This window comes from Leptonychotes weddellii, chromosome X, assembly GCF_054177405.1.
Source record: "Leptonychotes weddellii isolate Sample4059 chromosome X, ASM5417740v2, whole genome shotgun sequence".
NCBI lineage: Eukaryota > Metazoa > Chordata > Mammalia > Carnivora > Phocidae > Leptonychotes > Leptonychotes weddellii.
This window is the reverse complement of record NC_138385.1, coordinates 72,745,923-72,765,272: the sequence shown is the minus strand read 5'-3', so window position 1 is coordinate 72,765,272 and position 19,350 is coordinate 72,745,923. Positions and strand designations below refer to the sequence as shown.

At 42.1% G+C, this 19,350-nt stretch overlaps 1 protein-coding gene across 1 annotated transcript in view; it reads right to left on the bottom strand.

Moving 5' to 3' along the window:
* The window catches only part of EFHC2 (EF-hand domain containing 2), a 153,739-nt gene that overhangs the window by 27,377 nt on the left and 107,012 nt on the right, over nt 1-19,350 (bottom strand). Inside the window, exons 11-12 of the mRNA XM_081808970.1 lie at nt 3,762-3,959; nt 1,940-2,032 (exon numbers count right to left, since the gene is read on the bottom strand). Coding sequence (XP_081665096.1) covers nt 1,940-2,032; nt 3,762-3,959 — 291 coding nt within the window. The remainder of the gene's footprint in view (nt 1-1,939; nt 2,033-3,761; nt 3,960-19,350) is intronic.

The following is a 19,350-nucleotide window of genomic DNA, read 5'->3' as shown; positions in this document are numbered from 1 at the left end:
ACAAAAAGAGAAACACAGGGTTGTGAGAACCCTTTGGAGGAGATAATCCCTGCCAGCCAAGCAAATCTAAGAGGGCTTCATGGATAGGGTGCTACCTGAAATGGGTCTTAGAAGAAAAGCAAGCTTTCAGCAGGTGAAGAAAACTGGAAACTATTTTCTACTGAAGAAACAGCAAGAGAAAAGGCAAAAAAAAAAGTGGGAAGCAGGAGGTATACATGTGAAATGCTAAATAGCTCATGTGGAGGAGCATCTGGGTGGCTCAGTCGGTTAAGCATCTGACTTGATTTCAGCTCATGTCATAATCTCAAGGTCGTGAGATTGAGCCCTGCATCAGGCTCTGCGCTGGGCCTGAAGCCTGCTTAAGATTCTCTCTCTCCCTCTCCCTCTGCCCCTCCCCCTGCTCATGCTTGCTAAATAAATAAATAAATAGCCCATGTGGCTTTGGGAATGTGACGACTGAAGAAACCGGAGTCCTAGGCCTATTTCATCTCAAGTCCTTTACACCAGGATGACCTACTTATCCTTCACACTGATGCCAGTAAATAAAAGCAAGTTGAGCTGATAGTCCAGAAAATAACCTGAGGTCAATCCGATGCACACATCTGGCCCTCCTGAGTCCCCTTCTGATGCTTCAAGACCCTAGTTCTCCTGCATGGCATTTAGTTTTATCTGTTCCTTTGGTCTCAGATGAGGATGCCCCACTCCAGCCCCTGCTTGAGAATAATTGCTCCAACTGACAACCCTAAGCCTCCCAATGGAGAAGGGGGAGATGGTGTTCAAAACTCATGATTTTGGTCTTCCCTTAAGGAGCAAAGAGATTTACAGAAAGTTTGTGAGTGGAAGAGCAGCACTACGACATTTTTGTTTTTGGAGGGTATTAACCTGCTGTATGTAAAGACGGATTTAAACAGTTAGAGACTGGTGGAAGAAAGACCAACATGGAGGCCCTGTAATAGTCAAGAAGAAATGTGGGTCATAACTAGAGTGAAGATAGTGGGAATGGAGAGGAAAGTGGGAAGATAGTGGGGATGGCCAGGAATAGGAAGGAGGTAGGATTGTCAAGACATTCTTATCTACTGGCTATTTGTAGACAGTAATTCAAAAATGGTTAGAAGGAGGGGATGTACATTTGAAAGGTTCAGGGACTAAGTCACAGCTCTTCTTAGAAGACTGTGTGACTTTGGGCAAAACACCTCATCTCTCTAAACCTCAGCATCCTCAGATAAGGTAAGAGGCTAATAGTTGTAACTCACGAAGTTGTTCACACAAAGCAAGTGAGGTGAGGTCTTCAGAGCAATGACGACAATGTCTAGAACACAGTCCAAAATGTCAGAATTACCAAGATAAGTGAGTCAGAGGTGGGGCTGGGGATAATGCCATAGGACACTTAAAAGATGACCAGAGTCTGCGTAACTACGAGGGTGGTGTCAGGAAGTCAAAAGTAAACGTTCAACAGGAGAGCCAGGTGTTTTAGAAAGCAGTTCACTGTGCTTTCGTTTTGCAACATCATAATCTTCACACTTGACGTCTGGTGCTCGAGTAGGACAGAGCCCTGTGCTAATAACACTAGGCCCTCTTCCTGCATGTCTTTAGCCAGCAGGAACTACTGCTTTGAAAAATCTGCCCTGAATTTTAGATCTAATACCCTCATAACCAGTGAAGTTAAGACATCTTCGTTTTGTCCCAGGAACCTGTGTATACCTATGTGTGTGTGTCTTAACATTAAAACGATAAAATAGCAATTCATAATAGGCTAACATTCAAAGTCATGCCCAACTTTTCCTTTTGTAACACTTAAATGGAGGTGTGTCATCAATAATATAATCGAAGCAGTCAAGGGTAAATCAAGAATAATTAAAGGTTGATGCACAACCAGGAATAGTACCCCCAAACAAAAATATGAAGGAAAAACCCCATGAAGGGTGGAGCTCTTGCTTACCCAGACAGTATGGATCCCAGAAGATCATCGGTCAAAGGTAACCTGGAGGACTTGCACAGCCTTCTGATGTCTTTGCTGGGTAATACTTTTTTTCTGCATTAAAACAAAGCAAACAGGTCTTTATATATTTTATGTCTCTCGAGTAACAATTACATGCTATAGGACAGAAAATACAGATGCGTCCTAAAAATCTGCACATGGAAATGAGTATGAAAATCGGTATTGGAATTCACAGTAAGGAAAAACAGTCATATTGCATTTCACCAACTCTTTCCATTTCAGAAGTTACCAGATTCTGTCCTTCCAAAGGCCTTTCCATCAAGATTCAGACTCTTGGTTGGTGACAGTACAATATATTACGGCTCAGCCACGAGTATTGCTCCAAGTAATCGATCTGCATTCTTGACCACTAGTCAAAACTGGTTCTGATATTTGAAAACATCTCTTAATTTGACAGGCATCTAGAGCCTCCAACACAAGTATTGTATGACTCGAGGGTGTTTTTCTAGTCTTTTCTTTGGACCCAAACCTTGTAGCCTTGAAGCCCCAGCTGGGGCTTTAACATTCACCTCAATTTTGTCAGATGCTTTCTCCAGAGCGGCTCAACAGCCATTTTCCCCAGCCTGCCAGGGACACAGAAATGCTCGTCCAGTGTTCTCATTCAGCCAGTGTTCTTCCAGGCACCAGGCAAAATCAGAACCAATAGGAAGGAAAGTGAGCTGCTTTATTCACAGTGAGTTTATAAGATGATGAGAGAATGTTTATGTCTAGAATTAAAGCTTGTCAGATCTGGAAGAACCTCAGAGCTGTCTGATCAAGCAGCCCCATCATTCCCAGGAGGTATTCCTTTAGTGAAGGAGGGTCACACTTCTCACCCTGGGCAAGGGGTACCACCAGGGTGGAAGGCAGGGCCAGGGTCATGCAAAGCTCAGGCCATATGGCCTCTGGAGGCTCAGGAAAGCTTAAAGGTTCAAGGAAAAATATCATCTTTACAAAAACTCAACAACAATGTATTATGGATTAGGAAAAAAAAATCATGTTCCTCATTAAGATAAACTGTAGGACCTTTAAAGGTATTTAGGGTATGCAGCCGGCCACCTGGGTACAAACTTCAGGCCTGGGGATGATGGGAGGGGTCATGGGGCAAAGAAATGTCAGTGATACGTAGTAACAAAATTAGAGGCTAGAGTTAGGACTAAGATTTTCTAACTCCTGGTGAATATTTCCCCCCTACAATATCAGGTCTGTGGGTAAGATGAACACCAAAACGTATTAAGATGGGGCTCCAATTTATACAAAAGACTTAATAAAGTGCAATAGAAACATGGCATATGTACTAGAAATTGATTATGCTGAGCTTCATTATTTTCAAGAAGAAATAATTTCAAAGAAATTCTATAGAAAGTTTACTTGTAAATTTCCTGTTTTCTGTATTAGAAAAGACACATTTATAAATCCCAGTTATCACTAAAATAATGTAAGAAGACATATCAGAATTAAACCTTCTAACATCTGGATTTACTATGTTTCGGTTGAAAGCCTCTAGAAGCCAATTAAAAGGAAAGGGAAAGAGGCATCCTTATTTTTTTTGAAGATACAAGGACCTTCCCTATTCCATCAACAAACAAAGCTCACCATCGCTACGAAATATTGGTACCCAAATACTTTCCAAAAATGATTTAAAGTACATTTGCTATATAGTGAAGTATGATGGGACATCTCAATGTTCTTTTTGCCCTGTTGGATAAAGTATAAACTCCTTCATTACTTAGGGCCGCAGAAACTTAAATGATTTACTAAAATCGATAAAATAAAAGCTTACTTTTCTCGATCTTGGTATACACAAGTAGCAGTGAGCCTTTCAAAATTCTCAAAAGTGTTCTTCTTGAGCTGTTCATGGGCCTGTGCAATTAGGACATTCATATCAGGACTCGTGTCCTCGGGCACCTGGTAGTGACGTGCAAGGGTTATAACTTCATGGTCTGTGAGTTTCCCAACAGTTAGACTCATTATTATGTCTCTGTAAAGAAAATGAGAAATTACTCGTGAAATTACATCTAAGAATATTTTACTCTCTTTCTATTAAAAATATCTAAATTCCGGGGTGCTTGGGTGGCTCAGATGGTTAAGCATCTGCCTTCAGCTCCGGTCTTGATCTCCAGGTCCTGGGATCAAACCCTGTGTCAGGTTCCCGGCTCAGCAGGGAGTCTACTTTGCCATCTCCCTCTGCCTCTCCCCCTGCTCATGCTCTGTCTCTCTCTCTGTATCTCTCTGTCTCAAATGAATAAATAAAATCTTTTAAAAAATCCAAATTCCATTTTATAAAACTTTTATCAACTGCACAGAGGACAGGTGACTATTTTTCAATTTAATTGCTACTTCACTTATGAGCAGCAGGAAGACACCAGGGCTAGAAGGGAAAACCATTAAGCACTATAGTTTCTAAATAAAATGGCATCTTGCCCAGAGTCAAACTTCTACCAGGTAACAGCCTGCAACCAGAAAGTAAATCTTTCAAAGTCCTTGAATGGTCAAAAAAAAAAAAAAAACCTGTCACCAAATACATGATTTCATTCAATGCCTATTAATCTTACTTTACACAGAATAGTAACAGACTTGGGGTTCTGGCTTCCCAGGGTATAAAATTTATAAATCAGCACGTTCAAAAAGCCTTTTTGAGTTGGAGAAAGCAATTAGGAACATTGCTGCAGTAAAAACTAAGACTGACATACCCTGCCGGTGAGAAAAAAGTGAGAGAAGAGAGGAAAAAGTGAAAAGCTTTGTAGAGGAACAGTGTCTGAGTCTTTCGAAGGCAAATAGCATTAAAATTATGTGGCAGAGCTAGAAAAACAAAGGACAGCAATGACGTATTAATGAAGAGGCCTCAAAGCCTAACAAATTGGCAGGATTGTTTTCAATGTATTCTCTACATCAAAGTGATAAACCATGCAGCATGTGTAAGAAAGAAGTACAGCAAAATAGTTAAAATGCCAACTGCTACAGGGGTTACATGAATAAGCTTCCACCATCTAGAAAATCTACTTACTGAGAAAAATTCAGTTCCCAAGAATCCCAACTAAGTGATGGAAGACAAGATTTTATTTGCTCTTTGGCTACACACTGATATTTTGGAATAATGGGTTTTAGTTCTTTTATGTATTTCTTGTCATTATCACCATCATCGAAGATCTCTGAGCTTTCCTAGTCAAGAATTTCCTTAGAGTGTAGGAAAGCCCACAGCTATGATGTTGACCCACCTGAAGAAATTGCATTTCACCTATATCCACTTCTCAGGGTTTCTGGGTTTTTTGTTTTGTTTTGCCTTTATTTATTTATTTATTTTTTAATTGGAAAATGAAGACCAAATTCAACCAAGAGGACCCCACAATTGCATCAGGTCGGTTTGGGTCAGACAATCAATCAACTATATTAGCTGGGGACTCACTGTGTGGAAAACACTGCATAGTCACTTTGGCACCTGAGCTTTTCAGAGTCTATAAACTATTACAGCCATCCCAGCACACACAGATGAGCTCTCAATGCCATAAACTGGGAGGGCTGCTTGAATGAATTGAGTAATAATAATAACCCTTGCCATTCATGGAGTACAAGCTCGGTGCCAGGTCCTGTGCTGCCAGGGACTTCTGGCCTGGTTCATCTCATCTGGCCTAGAGGATAAGGACTATTACTTTTTTTAAAGATTTTATTTATTTGAGAGAGAGCGCAAGCAGGGGGAACAGCAGAGGGAGAAGCGGACTCCCTGATGAGCAGGGAGCCCGACGCGGGGCTTGATCCCAGGACCCTGGGATCATGACCTGAGCAGAAGGCAGACGCTTAACCGACTGAGCCACCCAGGTGCCCTGATAGGAACTATTATTATTCCCATTTTATAGATGAGAAACGGAGGCACTGAATACACCCAACATGCTGAAAGCCAGACTAAGAACCCCTGTAGTCTGGCTCCAAAGCCCATGGCCTTGCCTACTCTTCTGTCCTCTCTTCTGTTAGGACACAGAAGACAGAATGAGTGGATGGAGTGGGGCTCAGTGAGGGAAAGTTGCCTAAAGACTGTGGGTTTTAAAAGAGCTGACTGTTTATAGACCTCTACTCCCTTTACTGTCCATGACCTCTGCTTTGAGGACTATATCACTGATCAGCAGAAACAAGGAAGAGAAAATCATTTCAGAAACCCTGAGTCACCAACCATGAGATAGGACTACGAGACCACAGAGGAACCACTTCAAGGAAAGCCCCAGGCTCATTTAGAACACTGGTCATGGAATAATCAGTCATGACATGTGCATAAAATGGAACACTATGCAACCATGAAAAGGTTATTGATTGGTATTTACTGGTATGAAAGATGCCCATGCTATATGGATAAATGTATGATCCCAGTGAAACTGAAAATACTAGTACCTATATATTCATGGGTGAAACCGGGGATGGGGATTAAGGAGGGCACTTGTCGTGATGAGCAGTGGGTGATGTACAGAAGTGTTGAATCACGCTATTGTACACCTGAAACTAATATGATACTGTATGTTAACTAACTGGAATTTTTTTTTTTTAAAGATTTTATTTATTTATTTGACAGAGAGACACAGCCAGAGAGGGAACACAAGCAGGGGGAGTGGGAGAGGGAGAAGCAGGCCTCCCGCAGAGCAGGGAGCCCGATGTGGGGCTCAATCCCAGGACCCTGAGATCATGACCCGAGCCGAAGGCAGACGCTTAACCGACTGAGCCACCCAGGCGCCCCAACTAACTGGAATTTTTAAAAAGATTTATTTACTTGAGAGAGAGCAAGAGCGAGCAAGCAAGAGAGAGCAGGTGGGAGGGGCAGAGGGAGAGGGAGAAGCAAGCTCCCCAATGAGCTCAGGGAGCCCGATGCGACACTCGATGCCAGGACCCTGGGATCATGACCTGAGCCGAAGGCAGCCGCTTAACCGACTGAGCCACCCAGGCACCCAACTAACTGGAATTTAAATACAAACTTTAGAAAAAAGACGAAGGATATACGCCAAAACATCTACAACATCATCCCCGATAGCTGAGATTTCTTTACATAGACACACATGTATATATAAGAGAGTTTCTGCTTTTTCTGAACTTTTGTAATAAACAAATATTACTTTCATCATCATAAAAAAAAACCCATTTGGAAGTTTTTTCCTTTTGAGGGTAGAAACAGTGTGAAAAGAAAGACAAGTGGCACACTCCCAAGGACAAGGGAAAAGAACGTGTGCAGCAATAACTAGAAACTTTCCATGTACCTTTAACTAAACTTATTCTAGCACCCCCAGGTCATAAAAGTTTATTTTCCTTTTCATTGGATAACCTGAAATTGTCCTGGCCTCACTGCAATTAAAATTTCTATCGGCTGGCTCTCTGCAGGCTTGGGTTTTAAACAACTCAGTATCCCACCGGTTCCAAAGTCTTTACATGAGGGTTTCAAACAAGCTGCCCCAGACTTACAACTGCCCCTGGTAATGCTGGATGCCAGGGGCCCCGGAGCGGATGCTGGTGTGGCCGATGTGCCTATTGTCCCCACCTGAGGCAGGGTCCCAGGACTGGGGATCCCAACCAGGAAGGGCAAGACTTGTCCTGCAGAGCTCAAGTGGCCGCCATTACTTTGCCCTGCCTTTGCCACATGCCCCTTCTTTAGGATTCAACCCACCCAGTCAAACTTGAATGGGCTTCACCAAGAATGAGGGTCTTCTCACCCTGCCTTTTTTTGGATTGTGGTAAAACACCCAGAACATACAATGCACCACTGGTGGCATTTAGCACATTCACAACGTTGGGCAACCACCACGTCTGTCTCTTCCAGAACATTTTCATCACCTTGAAGAAGCTAGTCACTCTGCTTTCTTCCTTCCTCCCTGCCCTCTCCCCACCTGGCAACAACTAATCTGTTTTCCATCTCTGCGGACTGGCCAGTTCTGGATATTTCGTAGAAATGGAATCATGGAGTATTGTCTTTCGTGTCTGGCTTTTCCTGCTTGGCCTAATGTTTTCATGTTCACATCCCTGTTGTAGCATGTATCAGTACTTCATTCCTTTTTGGGGCTGAATAATACACCATTGTATGAATGTACCACATTTTGTGTATCCATTCATGCATCGATGCACATTTGGGTTGTTTCCACCTTTGTGCTCTTGTGACTAGAGCTACTGTGAACATTCATGTCCAAGTTTTAGTTTGAATGCCTGTTTTCGATTTTGGGGGTATATCTACCCAGGAGTAAAACTGCTGGGTCACTTAGGAATTCTATATTTAACCTACTGAGGACCCACCAAACGGTTGTCTGCATATTCTGTTTTGCTAGCAGCTGCCACGAAAACAAAGATCCAACTTCCATCACCATAGCCCTTCCTCACTTAAACCTTCAGAGTGAAGCTGAAATATGATCTGAGAGCAAAGTCTGCTCTTGGTGCTTCCCACCCCTTCATTTAAGGGAAATGAAAATTCATTTTAAAAAGGAACTTTCATGGTATTGATCTGGTGTTCTGTGATTACTAGCGCTAATTGTAAAAACTCAAAATGGCAATCATCTTTGCCTTTACTCAACATTGTACTATGTTCCTGGCAATAATATTTTATATGGATCATCACAGTATTATTTAGTCAATCTTTTAAGGGATGCTGCCATGATTTTCTCTCAGTTTTTGTAATTAAAGTCGTTAAGAGTCAAAAAAAAAAAAGAAAAGAAAAGAAAGAAAGAGAGAGAGAGCGCCAAACTGCTCTAGGGTATTGAAGTAACCAGGCAGAATTCTGAAACATGAAATGCTAAGCAGTTTTACAAGATATAATTCCATTAAAGTCACCCACTCAAGTAACAATGAATAAAAATTTCATTTTAAAGCTCTGAATCTCAGGGTACTTTCTTACACATTGAATCGGTAAAGTCTAAGCAAGAACTTTCCTAACAACTAAAAAAAATTAGCTTCAACGTAAACAAGGGCTCAAGAATTGAAGCTTTGGGCTCTAAGGCTTACAAGAAAATCTGGTTGAGCCTAAGTTAAACCAAGTAGCAATTCTGATGACAATTTACTAATCAGAAGCCAGGCATACCTGCTCACATCCTACACTCCCTCAAGTTTTCTATAAATTGGGGGCCTAAGCTGCCCATGCAGAGCAGAAAACCCTGCCTTTCCATCACTGATATCCCAGCCTACCATACTCATACTGTTGGACCAGTGTGTTGCCAGACAGTGAGTAGAGGGTGGTAGAGACAGCTCGTAGAGTATGTGTCAGAGGAAGGAGAGATGGTAAGATGCATCAAAGTGGGGCCAGGACAAATGTCTGAGCAAACGGATTTTGCTACCAGGCTATTTATGTTCTCACTGAAGAACAAGGTCATGATATATGGCCACTTCGTCTGGACACTGCCCAGATGGACAGTACTCCAGGGAGTATAGTTATGGACTTATGGTATGAATGGTGTCCCTTGGAGTTGTGTGACATGGTGGCCTTGCCAGAGAAGCCAAAGAACTCCAAAGAAAAGGGAAACACGAGGTCAAGCCCAGACTAAGAAAATCACCTACTCCAGGCTGGGTTGTAAACCTCTTTGCAATTGGGAGGCGATGTGGTTTAGTGAGCTTTTGAATTACATAGACCCGGATTAAAATGCCAGCCCCACTAATTCACTAACAAATAGGAACTTTGGTAAATTACTTAACTTCTCCAAAGCTCTGTTCCTTACCTGTGAAACTGGACAAGACCATTTGTTTTGTTGGTCATGTCATGCCTCTCTTTCAAACCCTCTGAGTGCTTGTCATCTCTCCTGAAGTAGAACCCAAAAGTCTCATGATGTGATGTCTGACGGGATGTCCCCCTTTCGATCTCTTGGGCCTCATCCCCTCTTTCCCTCTGTACCTGCCATACTGCACTCGTGCTTTTCCTCAAACAAGCCAGGTACATTCCAGCTTTAGGATCTCCACACTTGCTGCTCCCTCTACCTAGAAGGTTCTTCCCCAAGACAGTTACACAGTTTGGTCCTTCACCTCCTGTAGGGCATCTTCACATCTGCTTGGGTGTCATTTTCTCCGTGAGGACTTCTCTGACCATTTTTTTAAAAAAATGTGACCCCTCCCTCCACAAGTCTGGCATTCCCTAACCCCTTCTCCGCTTTCTTTTCCTCAGCAGCATTCATCATACGCCAACCTGGTATACCATTTACTTTCTTATTCTGTATATTGTCTTTGTCCCCCAACTAGAACCTAAGCTCCACAGAGGACAGGGCTATTTTGTTCACTGCTGAATCCCCAACACTTTAAATAGCCCCTGGAACATAGTAAGCGCTCTATAATAAGTAGTTGGATGAATAAATGAAAACTGAGGGGTAAGTTAACAAGGTATAAAAAACATTTAGCATTAGTGCCTGGAACCATGAATGCCCAATAAATGGTAACAGTTTGTATTACTCTCATCATCCCACAATGGAGATAGTTTCAAGCTGTATTAAACTGAGTTACTTCTCTTAAGCAAGTTTATCTTAGAAAAATGTGAAATGTTTCTGATGACTAAAGTCACAGAATTTGGGGCGCCTGGGTGGCTCAGTTGTTAAGCGTCTGCCTTTGGCTCAGGTCAGGATCCCAGGGTCCTGGGATGGAATCCCGCATCGGGCTCCCTGCTCGGCGGGAAGCCTGCTTCACCCTCTCCCACTCCCCCTGTTTGTGTTCCCTCTCTCTGTGTGTCTCTCTCTGTCAAATAAATAAATAAAATCTTTTAAAAAAAAATAAAGTCAGAATTTATCTGCAGAATATAAAAGGAACATGGTATGCTTTAATTAGTCATATTCAGGATTAAGTCTGAAGTGATAAAGTAAATAAGCTCCAGGTGTGCCTTTCTTTAGATAATGTATATATTTGAGAAGCTGCACAAATGCTTAATTCTTAGAAATCAAATTAGCTTCCCCCTTTTATTCTCTGTTAATATAAAGGCGCTCTATCCTCCTTTTAGTCATTTTTTAAATTGGCAATGGCATCTAACACCTTAGGTTTAAATTCCTCTGATTCCTGTCAAGTTCTTAATGACAAGCAAGCACAGTGGACTCTGAAGTAAGTCCTCTGGAAACTAAAGAATCTTTTGACAGTATCATAATTACTGCCAAATTCATCTGCGTTGTAAATTGATTTTTTGATATGTTTTCTCCAAGAGAAGTACATCTGCATTGAAAATCACTGACCCTGTTTTCTTATTCTAACTGTAAGCAGGCTTCTAGTTTTCTCTGTATTGCTGTTCTAATCCTCATTTCACATCAAATACTATGGCTTTTCCTGTTTTGACATGTAGTGGAATGTACATGGTAATTTTGATTTATTTAGTTTGAAATCCAGTATGTCTAGGTGCACTTGATTCTGGGGCTGTTTAAGTGTAGCCAAACAAAAAATGAGATATTCTCATGCAGTTAAAAGCAATTGCTGTGTATTATTAACAGTATTCCTCATAGAGGTGCAATTTGAGAAACCCTTAAAAGCCACTCCTCTATCATTCTTCTACAAGTTGGTACAATACCATTCAATTAACATTTAAAGAGGCTAGGACAACAGTGTTTTTTGGGGTTTTTTTTGTTTTTTAAAGTATGTCAAGATTTTTTGGTAGAGGCAAATGAAAAGTGTGGATGATGTTGATTAACTTGCAATGTGGGCAGAAAGGCATGAATATTCATTTCATTTATAAGCAAAGCTACTCATTTTCTAGGACCTTCCTTCTGGCTAACACGCATCCTACGTTTGTCTTCAAGCCAACCTCACTTGTTTGGCTTGTTGTTTTTAACTCTTTCTCACTGATTGCCAGATGTTTTAGAGGCCATCCTGGGCCCTGGGACAATGGGGTGGGGGGTGGGGGGGCAAGGACCTTACTTGGAAGGCCGCCCCATATAAGCTCACAGGTATTTACTGATCAAACAAACAATGGGCTCAACAAGACTAGGTCTGTGCCCTCCAGGTGTTTATAATCAATTTAGTAATTCAAGACTTACTAATATCAAAGACATATCAAATAAAATATAATCAGTCCTAATTCTTCCTGAACACACACCCTAAAATATAGAATTATTGGCTGTACTCCATTATAAAAGGAACACATGTCTAAATATAGAGAATTTGGTTAATAATAAAAGCAAGAAAAAAAGCCATACACATTCCCATTGCCCAAACATAACCACCAAGTAATTAAACATTTTGGTATACTGCAGTCTCTTTTCTATGCATGGGTATTTAATTGCCTTTTCGTTTTCTTAATATCTGTGAACATATTTTATGGCCTGCTTTTTTTCATTTAACTAACACATTTCCTGTTAGCACATATTCTTCTGAAACAAAAATGCTAAACCATCCTTTTATTGGATATTTTGGGGGCTTTTCTCAAATTTTTATACAAGTAATGTCATAATGAACATCTTCATGTGTAAACATTTATCCGTATTTAAAATGATTTCCTTTGACCACAGAGGAAGGAAGAGACTGGCTGACTTGTGGTATAGGGTACGGAATGGGCACCAGAGCAATACTGAAAGACAGAAGCAGTGATCTTTTTTTGGGGGGGTGCTTGCTTACACACAAAATAATTTTGAAAAACTATGTATCCTCCTCATACATTTTTTAGTTGACCTCTAAAATAAATTTTTTTGTTTAAAAATATAAATAAATATGTAAATAATATAAAATAATTTCCTTTGGATAGTGTCCCAGAAGTTCAATCAGGTAGGCAAAAAAAAAAAACATTTTTAAAAATCTTGATGCACGGCGTTAAGTTGCTTTTATCCTCCTACCAGCAATGAGAGAGAGTCCACGAGAATAGATATTATCATTTTTAAAAGTGTTCCCTAATCTCACAGGTAAAAATGATGTCTCAGTTTAATTAACAATGATTTGATTACTAATAAACTTGACCATCTCTTATTTGCTAAGAAATTGTCTATCTTCTATTGTGTTCTGTGTGAACATGTCCTTATCTATGGATTCATTCATTCACTCGATTAATAAGTACTAATTGAGTACTTACTCCAGGCTGGGCAACATCAACTGATAGAGAATAAGAGAGGAATGGACTAGATTCGATCCCCAGCCCTCAATGACTGCACCCAAGAGTTCGCCACCAACCAAAAGGAAAACCAAGTTAACAAAGTAAGAAAAAAAAGGGGGGGGCTGCAATAAAGATATGTCTAGAAGCTTAGAGAGAGTACCCCCACATCCAGTCTGTCATGTATATACATGTAGGGGGAAATCAGGAAGGCTTCATAACAGAGGTGGTAATGGAGCAGAGCCTGAAGATGAATGACAATTTACCAGTCGGAGAGGTAGGGCAAGGAGGGGAAGGAGGTTGGAGGAATAGGAGAAAGAACGGTATCCTTAAAGATTCAAGGAGAACAAGAGGATGGTACATCTGAGGAGCTGTACAAACTATCAATAACAGGAGCTCACATTTACCAAGGGCTTAGTGCTAGTGTTCAGATGGTTCTACTGAACTGTGTTGTCAGATTGGGTAAGGTGGTTAACTTTATATGCATGTTCATGCATGAAGGTGTTCATTAATCCAACTACTTCATAAGCAGGAACTCATCTCTCCCACAGCAGCCCTTTAAGCAGGAACTTTGATTATCCCCATTTTTTTAAAGATGATTTATTTATTTATTCATTTGAGAGAGCAAAAGTGGGGGGGAGGGGCAGAGAGAGAGGAAGAAGCAGATTCAGGGAGCCCTACTTGGGGCTCCATCCCAGGACCCTGAGATCATGACCTGAGCCGAAGGCAGATGCTTAATTGATGAGCCACCCAGATGCCCCTGATTATCCTCATTTTACAGATGAGGAACTAAGACCCAGAGAGCTTTAGCAAATTGCCCAAGGGCACACAGCTCGTAAGTGGTGAAACCAAAATTTGAACCCGGATGGCCAGGATTCTTAGGATAACTAGAACGTAGGGAAGTGAAACAAGAGATAAGTTAGAGAGTTGGCAGGTGGGGTCCAATCGTGAAAGGCACATGAGGAGCTATGTTAGGGCATCTGGGTTTTCTTCTGCAAGTGAAGGGAGTCTCCTGAGAATTGAGCAAGAGAGCAATACGAACAGAGAGTTGGAAGTTAGAACACTCAGAAAGCAACGTGAGGGTAAGCACACCAGTGAGGGCTGCTGGGGCAGAGGGAATGGGGCAAGAGGATGGAGCCAAGGATGGGTTCCAGGTCTCTTGTTGAGACAAGGCCGTCATGGAAGCTAGCTTTGGACAGCAGTGGGGACACCTTTTCTACTGAGATGAGAAAAGAAGAATGGCAAGTTGTAGATGCAGGGACATGGGGGAGGTCTGTATCTCGGGAGGGACCTCTACATCCTCTGTTAACCTGGAGATGAGGTTTTCTACCATGAGTGGGAGGGAAATGGTGAAGTTAAGAGCTTAAAAGTGAGTAAGTCTGAAACATCCATTGGAGGAAATGGCAAAAGTCATACCTAAGTCTTGACCCGTCCTTAACTGCTTCTTCATCCTTAGCTGCCCACTGATCGATCCATCAATTGTCCAGTTTGTCATCTGTGTCTTCACTTTCTTGGCCCCTATTGGTCCTTTCCCTTTGGCTTTATAGACCTGATCATGTCTCTCCCAACTTAAAATAGAAGCAAAACTGAAAAACTGAACCTTTGACTTTCTGCCTGGCTAAATGGCATCCATCAGCCTGGCAAAACGGTCTCCCACACCAGCCTTGTGACAGCAAGGAGCCACAGCCATGGTGTTTGACAGTGGTCTAATCCTCCTTGGACAAAGTAACCCTCCTGGGGTTCCTGGACAACAAAGGGGGAAGGGATAGAGAAGAGGTCTCAGGGGGAATATACTGCTCATTCCTCAAGAGGAATTCCTGGTAATATGGCACATGAGACCTCAAGAAATTAAATGGGAAAGTAAAAAAGAGGTGTGATCATATGCCAACCTTGGGCAGGTGGAAATGTCGTTAACGGTTTCAAGGGTGATCAGGGAGTTTACACGGATGGTCAAGACTTCTCCTAGGACTTATTTTCCCTGTCATCTTGTTTTGTAGTTTCAGTTTTTCACGTATCATTACTATTAACTTCGGTTGCTACTTGTCTTTTGCAATAAAGACCATACTAACTTTGCTCTTCAGTTCTGCAAATTTTTTTTCTAAAAAGGAACACTATACTTGTCTGTATTTTTTTCCTTAAAAATAGGTTTTACTATCAGAAGATGAATGTGTCATGGTACAAATTCAAAAAGTATAAGAAGTTCTATAATGAATCTCCTCACTGCCCCAATCTCTGGTCCCACTCCCCAGAATTCCTTTTTTCTCCCAGCTTTACTGAGGTATAATTAAAAACAAAACTGTATGTATTCAAGGTGTACAACATGATGACTTCATATACATACACATCATGAAATGATGATTAGATTCTACCATTCTATCTTGGTGAAGTTGAAATTGCCCTAAAATATTTTAAACTTAGATCTACCTAAGTTTCAAAGATAAGGATGAAATATAAGATTGTACTCTCAAGATGGAATGTGAAGAATTCAGCCCTTCGTTTCCCCACTCTCTTGCTGAGACTTGGCTATTTTGTCTGTGGCATAATCGATGTCATCATCCTTTCAAATTTCTGTAACAGTATCATTCACTTCTTGAAATAACATTTGACCTTGGAGTTGGGATGTATAATCGTGTGTGTGTTTGTGTGTGTGTGTGTGTGTGTGTGAGAGAAAGTTGTTTTAGGATCCAGTGCTATTCCAATTTGTTAAGATAAGATGTCCTCCTTGAGTTCTGAATTTTGATTTTTTCTTCATGTTCTCGGGTAATGTATTAAAGTAATGTATTACTTTGAGTTAATTTTTTTTTACTCAAAGCAATTTGCTTTGAGTAAAACTATGTTTCATTTTCTTGAAGGTTTAAAAACATTTCTATTGTCGCCATGTACAACAAACAACCAGTGCCCAATTTATTTACTCCCAAAGCACTGACAATTTTTTCCATTGTCTGTTCATTCTGTTACCTGAGGCCCTATCTTTTTGCGTTTTAGGTCATTGGTTCTGGTGGTGGTGGTGTTTTTTAAGCTTTGCTTATGTTTTGCTTTGATGTTCTTTATGAGATTCTTTCCTTATATATAACCTTTAAATTTTTACCAAGGGGTATTTAGTGATCTCTTCTCATGTATTTTGCTTGAAACAGAGTGAATTCTCTCAATTTCCAGGCACTTTTTTTTTTTTAGCTTAGAAAAGGATTTCTCTTAAACAATTATCTTTGATTATTTCTTTAGTTCCCTTTCTTTAGTTCCCTCCTTCCCTCCAATCCTGCTTTTTTCCATCCTCTATCCCTTTCTTACTTTGCACTGCTTGGGAGTATTTCTAAAGCTAGTTCTCTGGTTTACTATGGAGTTTTCTGCAGTGTCCAGTCTTCTATGATTGTCTCCCGTTTAATTTTTAATTCAGAAAAAAAATGTGTTTTGTACCTTTTAATACAACTCTTTCCCTATTTTGGTGTGTTCGCTGCTCAAAATGGCCTGCTCTTGCTGAGACCATCATACATCTGGTTGTGACCATAACTATCTCCTAAAAATAGTTAAACAAAAACCAATTTTATGATAAAGCACTTTTGGAATCCGCATGGCTTCTCCTGTACTGCACAGCTTAGTTTCTATCTCTAGAACATTCTGGGTATTTGGTGTGTGGTTGTGCTTCACCAAATTCTATAGACTCTGTCACATATAGGGCATGTGTGTATCAGTGGGGGGGGGGGGAGCCATGAAAGAAAGGAGGGATCCAGGGCGCCTGGGTGGCTCAGTTGGTTAAGCGACTGCCTTCGGCTCAGGTCATGATCCTGGAGTCCCGGGATCGAGTCCTGCATCGGGCTCCCTGCTCGGCAGGGGGTCTGCTTCTCCCTCTGACCTTCTCCCCTCTCATGTGCTCTCTCTCTCTCACTCTCTCAAATAAATGAATAAATTAAAAAATCTTAAAAAAAAAAAAAGGAGGGATCCAATCATATCTACCCTCAATAAACGTGCCCAAGTCAACATGAAAAGAGGGAAGGAAGAAAGAAGGGAGAAGGGGAGGAAGACAAGCTTTTGATTTGGAGACCAAGAAGCGAAATTTGGGTGGGGGGTTGATAGGGAAAGAAGAGGCTAAGTGGCAGAGCCTTGTCCCAATACCCCGACCACTGACAGAGAACTCCAAAAGAGGCTCTCCATGCTTGGTGTCCCCAGAGTTGTGCAGGTCACAATCTGCACATCTTTAACAGTGGCCCTTCCCTAGGACCACTTAGTCACCTAAAGGCCTTGGGGTAGACTCTCTGGTTTATGCTCAATTGACAGATTCTCATTAAGGCAACTGATCTCTTATGCCAGGAAGTAAATCCGAAAAGAAAGAAGGAGAAGTACATTAATGAACACAATGATTTACTTCTTTATCCAAATACAAAGTCAAAATATTTCCTACATATTGCAGAGGCCTATTTTGGGATTTGTTTTGGTCTTCTACGAAGAATCCTGAGCTTGGGAGAGGCAGCACTGGGATGAAAATTAAATCATTTATCTGAATCAGAAGTCACGGATCCAACCTAGGCGATCCACCCACCTACACTTTGACAGTGGCTAGAACTTTTAAACTTTGCCACGTCAGTGAGAAATCATTTTTAATCCAGATAATATAATGAGACCTTGTTCCTGGCTTCTTGTTTTAAACACCCTGTGCTTAAATTATGTAACGGATCCTAGCATGTAACCATAGAACATCAGGCCTAAATATAGCGGTTTTCAAAGTAATACAAGAAATCCATATGTTGATAAAGCCTCTGTGGCTCTAAATAAAAAATCAAATATGTTAATCTGATCAGAGTTTGACATTTCGACTTATAAAAAAAAATAAATAAAGGAAAATTGAGCAGGAAGTCAGTCAAGAGAAAACCAAACAGGGAAGCTGGTTGTTAGTCACAAATCTAACTTCCCCGCTGCCTCTGGGGCCATGGTTCCCACTCTGGGCAGGCGCTGGGCACAGTCCCTTCCAGGCCACACACTGGTCACTCCCAGGGTCCAGTCGGCCCAGGGCTGACGTGCAGCAGCAGGGGCCAGCCACAGCCACTGCATGTCTCAGCTCCCCGGAGGCCTGATGAACCAGCATGGCAGCAGCAGATACGGCCAGAGTGGGGAGAGGGCTCCGTGTCTCGGGGGGTAGGGGGGTGAGCTTCTCCTATGGTTCTTCCCATCCCCTCTGCGGGGTCCTGGATCACTACAATTCCTCACCTCACCCTGAATCTGCACCTTTTCCCACGTGACTCTGTTGTTCCACCTTGGAAAGGGGCACGATTTCTCTCCTGCTCCGTGATCATGGGGTCAGCCATGGGACGTGCTTTGGCCAGCGATGCGGAAGTCAAGCTGAGCCAGTTCAGAGCCTAGGCCTCAAGATAGCTTCCGTGTTTCCCATTCCCTGACTGCACTTTTGCCATCACCGTAAGAATGACACGCCCAGGTTAGCCCATTGCTCCCTGGAGGGGAGTGAGAGACGCAGGGAACAGAGCTGGCCTGGCTGAAACCAGCTGAGATCAACTGATCTCCCAATGACTCACCGATGTGTGAGCTAAACAAACGCTTATTTTGCCTGATGCTGAGATTTTGAGGTCATCTATTACACAGCCAAAGTGTGGCAATGAATAATAAATATCCTTTCCCAGCTCCCACCTCCTTGAATCTCCTCTCCTCCTTCATCTCCTCCTCCTCTCCTCCTTCATTCACCCCTCAGGATAGGCTGCTCCTCGGGAAGTTGGACACCCGGGACATGGCGCATGATGCCCTCAGCAGAACAGCTCTGACTAAGCAGCAGTCCGGTGGAATGCTACTCTTGAGTGCTGGAACTGCTGTCAGCAACAGCCCCCTGGAGCTCACGTCCCTGGCTGTGCTCCGCAGGGTATCATGCATTTAGCAGACGGTCCTCTCTGTGAGCGTCCCGTGCAGAGTGTCTTTCTTGGGCCCTGCATTGGGACTCCTTCTCCTCAGTAACTGGCCTATTGTTGCTTCAGGCTTGTGGTCTCCCATTTGGTGACAGCCTCTAAGAAGGTCAGAGCCAGGGGCACCCGGGTTGCTCTGTCCTTAAGCAGCTGCCTTCGGCTCAGGTCATGATCCCAGGGTCCTGGGATCGAGCCCCACATCGAGCTCCCTGCTCAGTGGAGAGCCTGCTTCTCCCTCTCCCCCTGCTACTCCCCTTGCTTGTGCACACGTTCTCTCTCTGGCAAATAAATAAAATCTTTAAAAAGAAAGAAAAAGAAGGTCAGAGCCAGCCTGTGGCTGACCTCTAGTAAATACCCAGGACTTGAGAGTCTGTAAATATGCTCCATGTATCAATCCTACCCTAGGGATCCACAGTTCTCCTACTTTTATTGTTTTCTCTCACTTTTATTCTATGTATATCCATGTTATGTTACAGAATTGT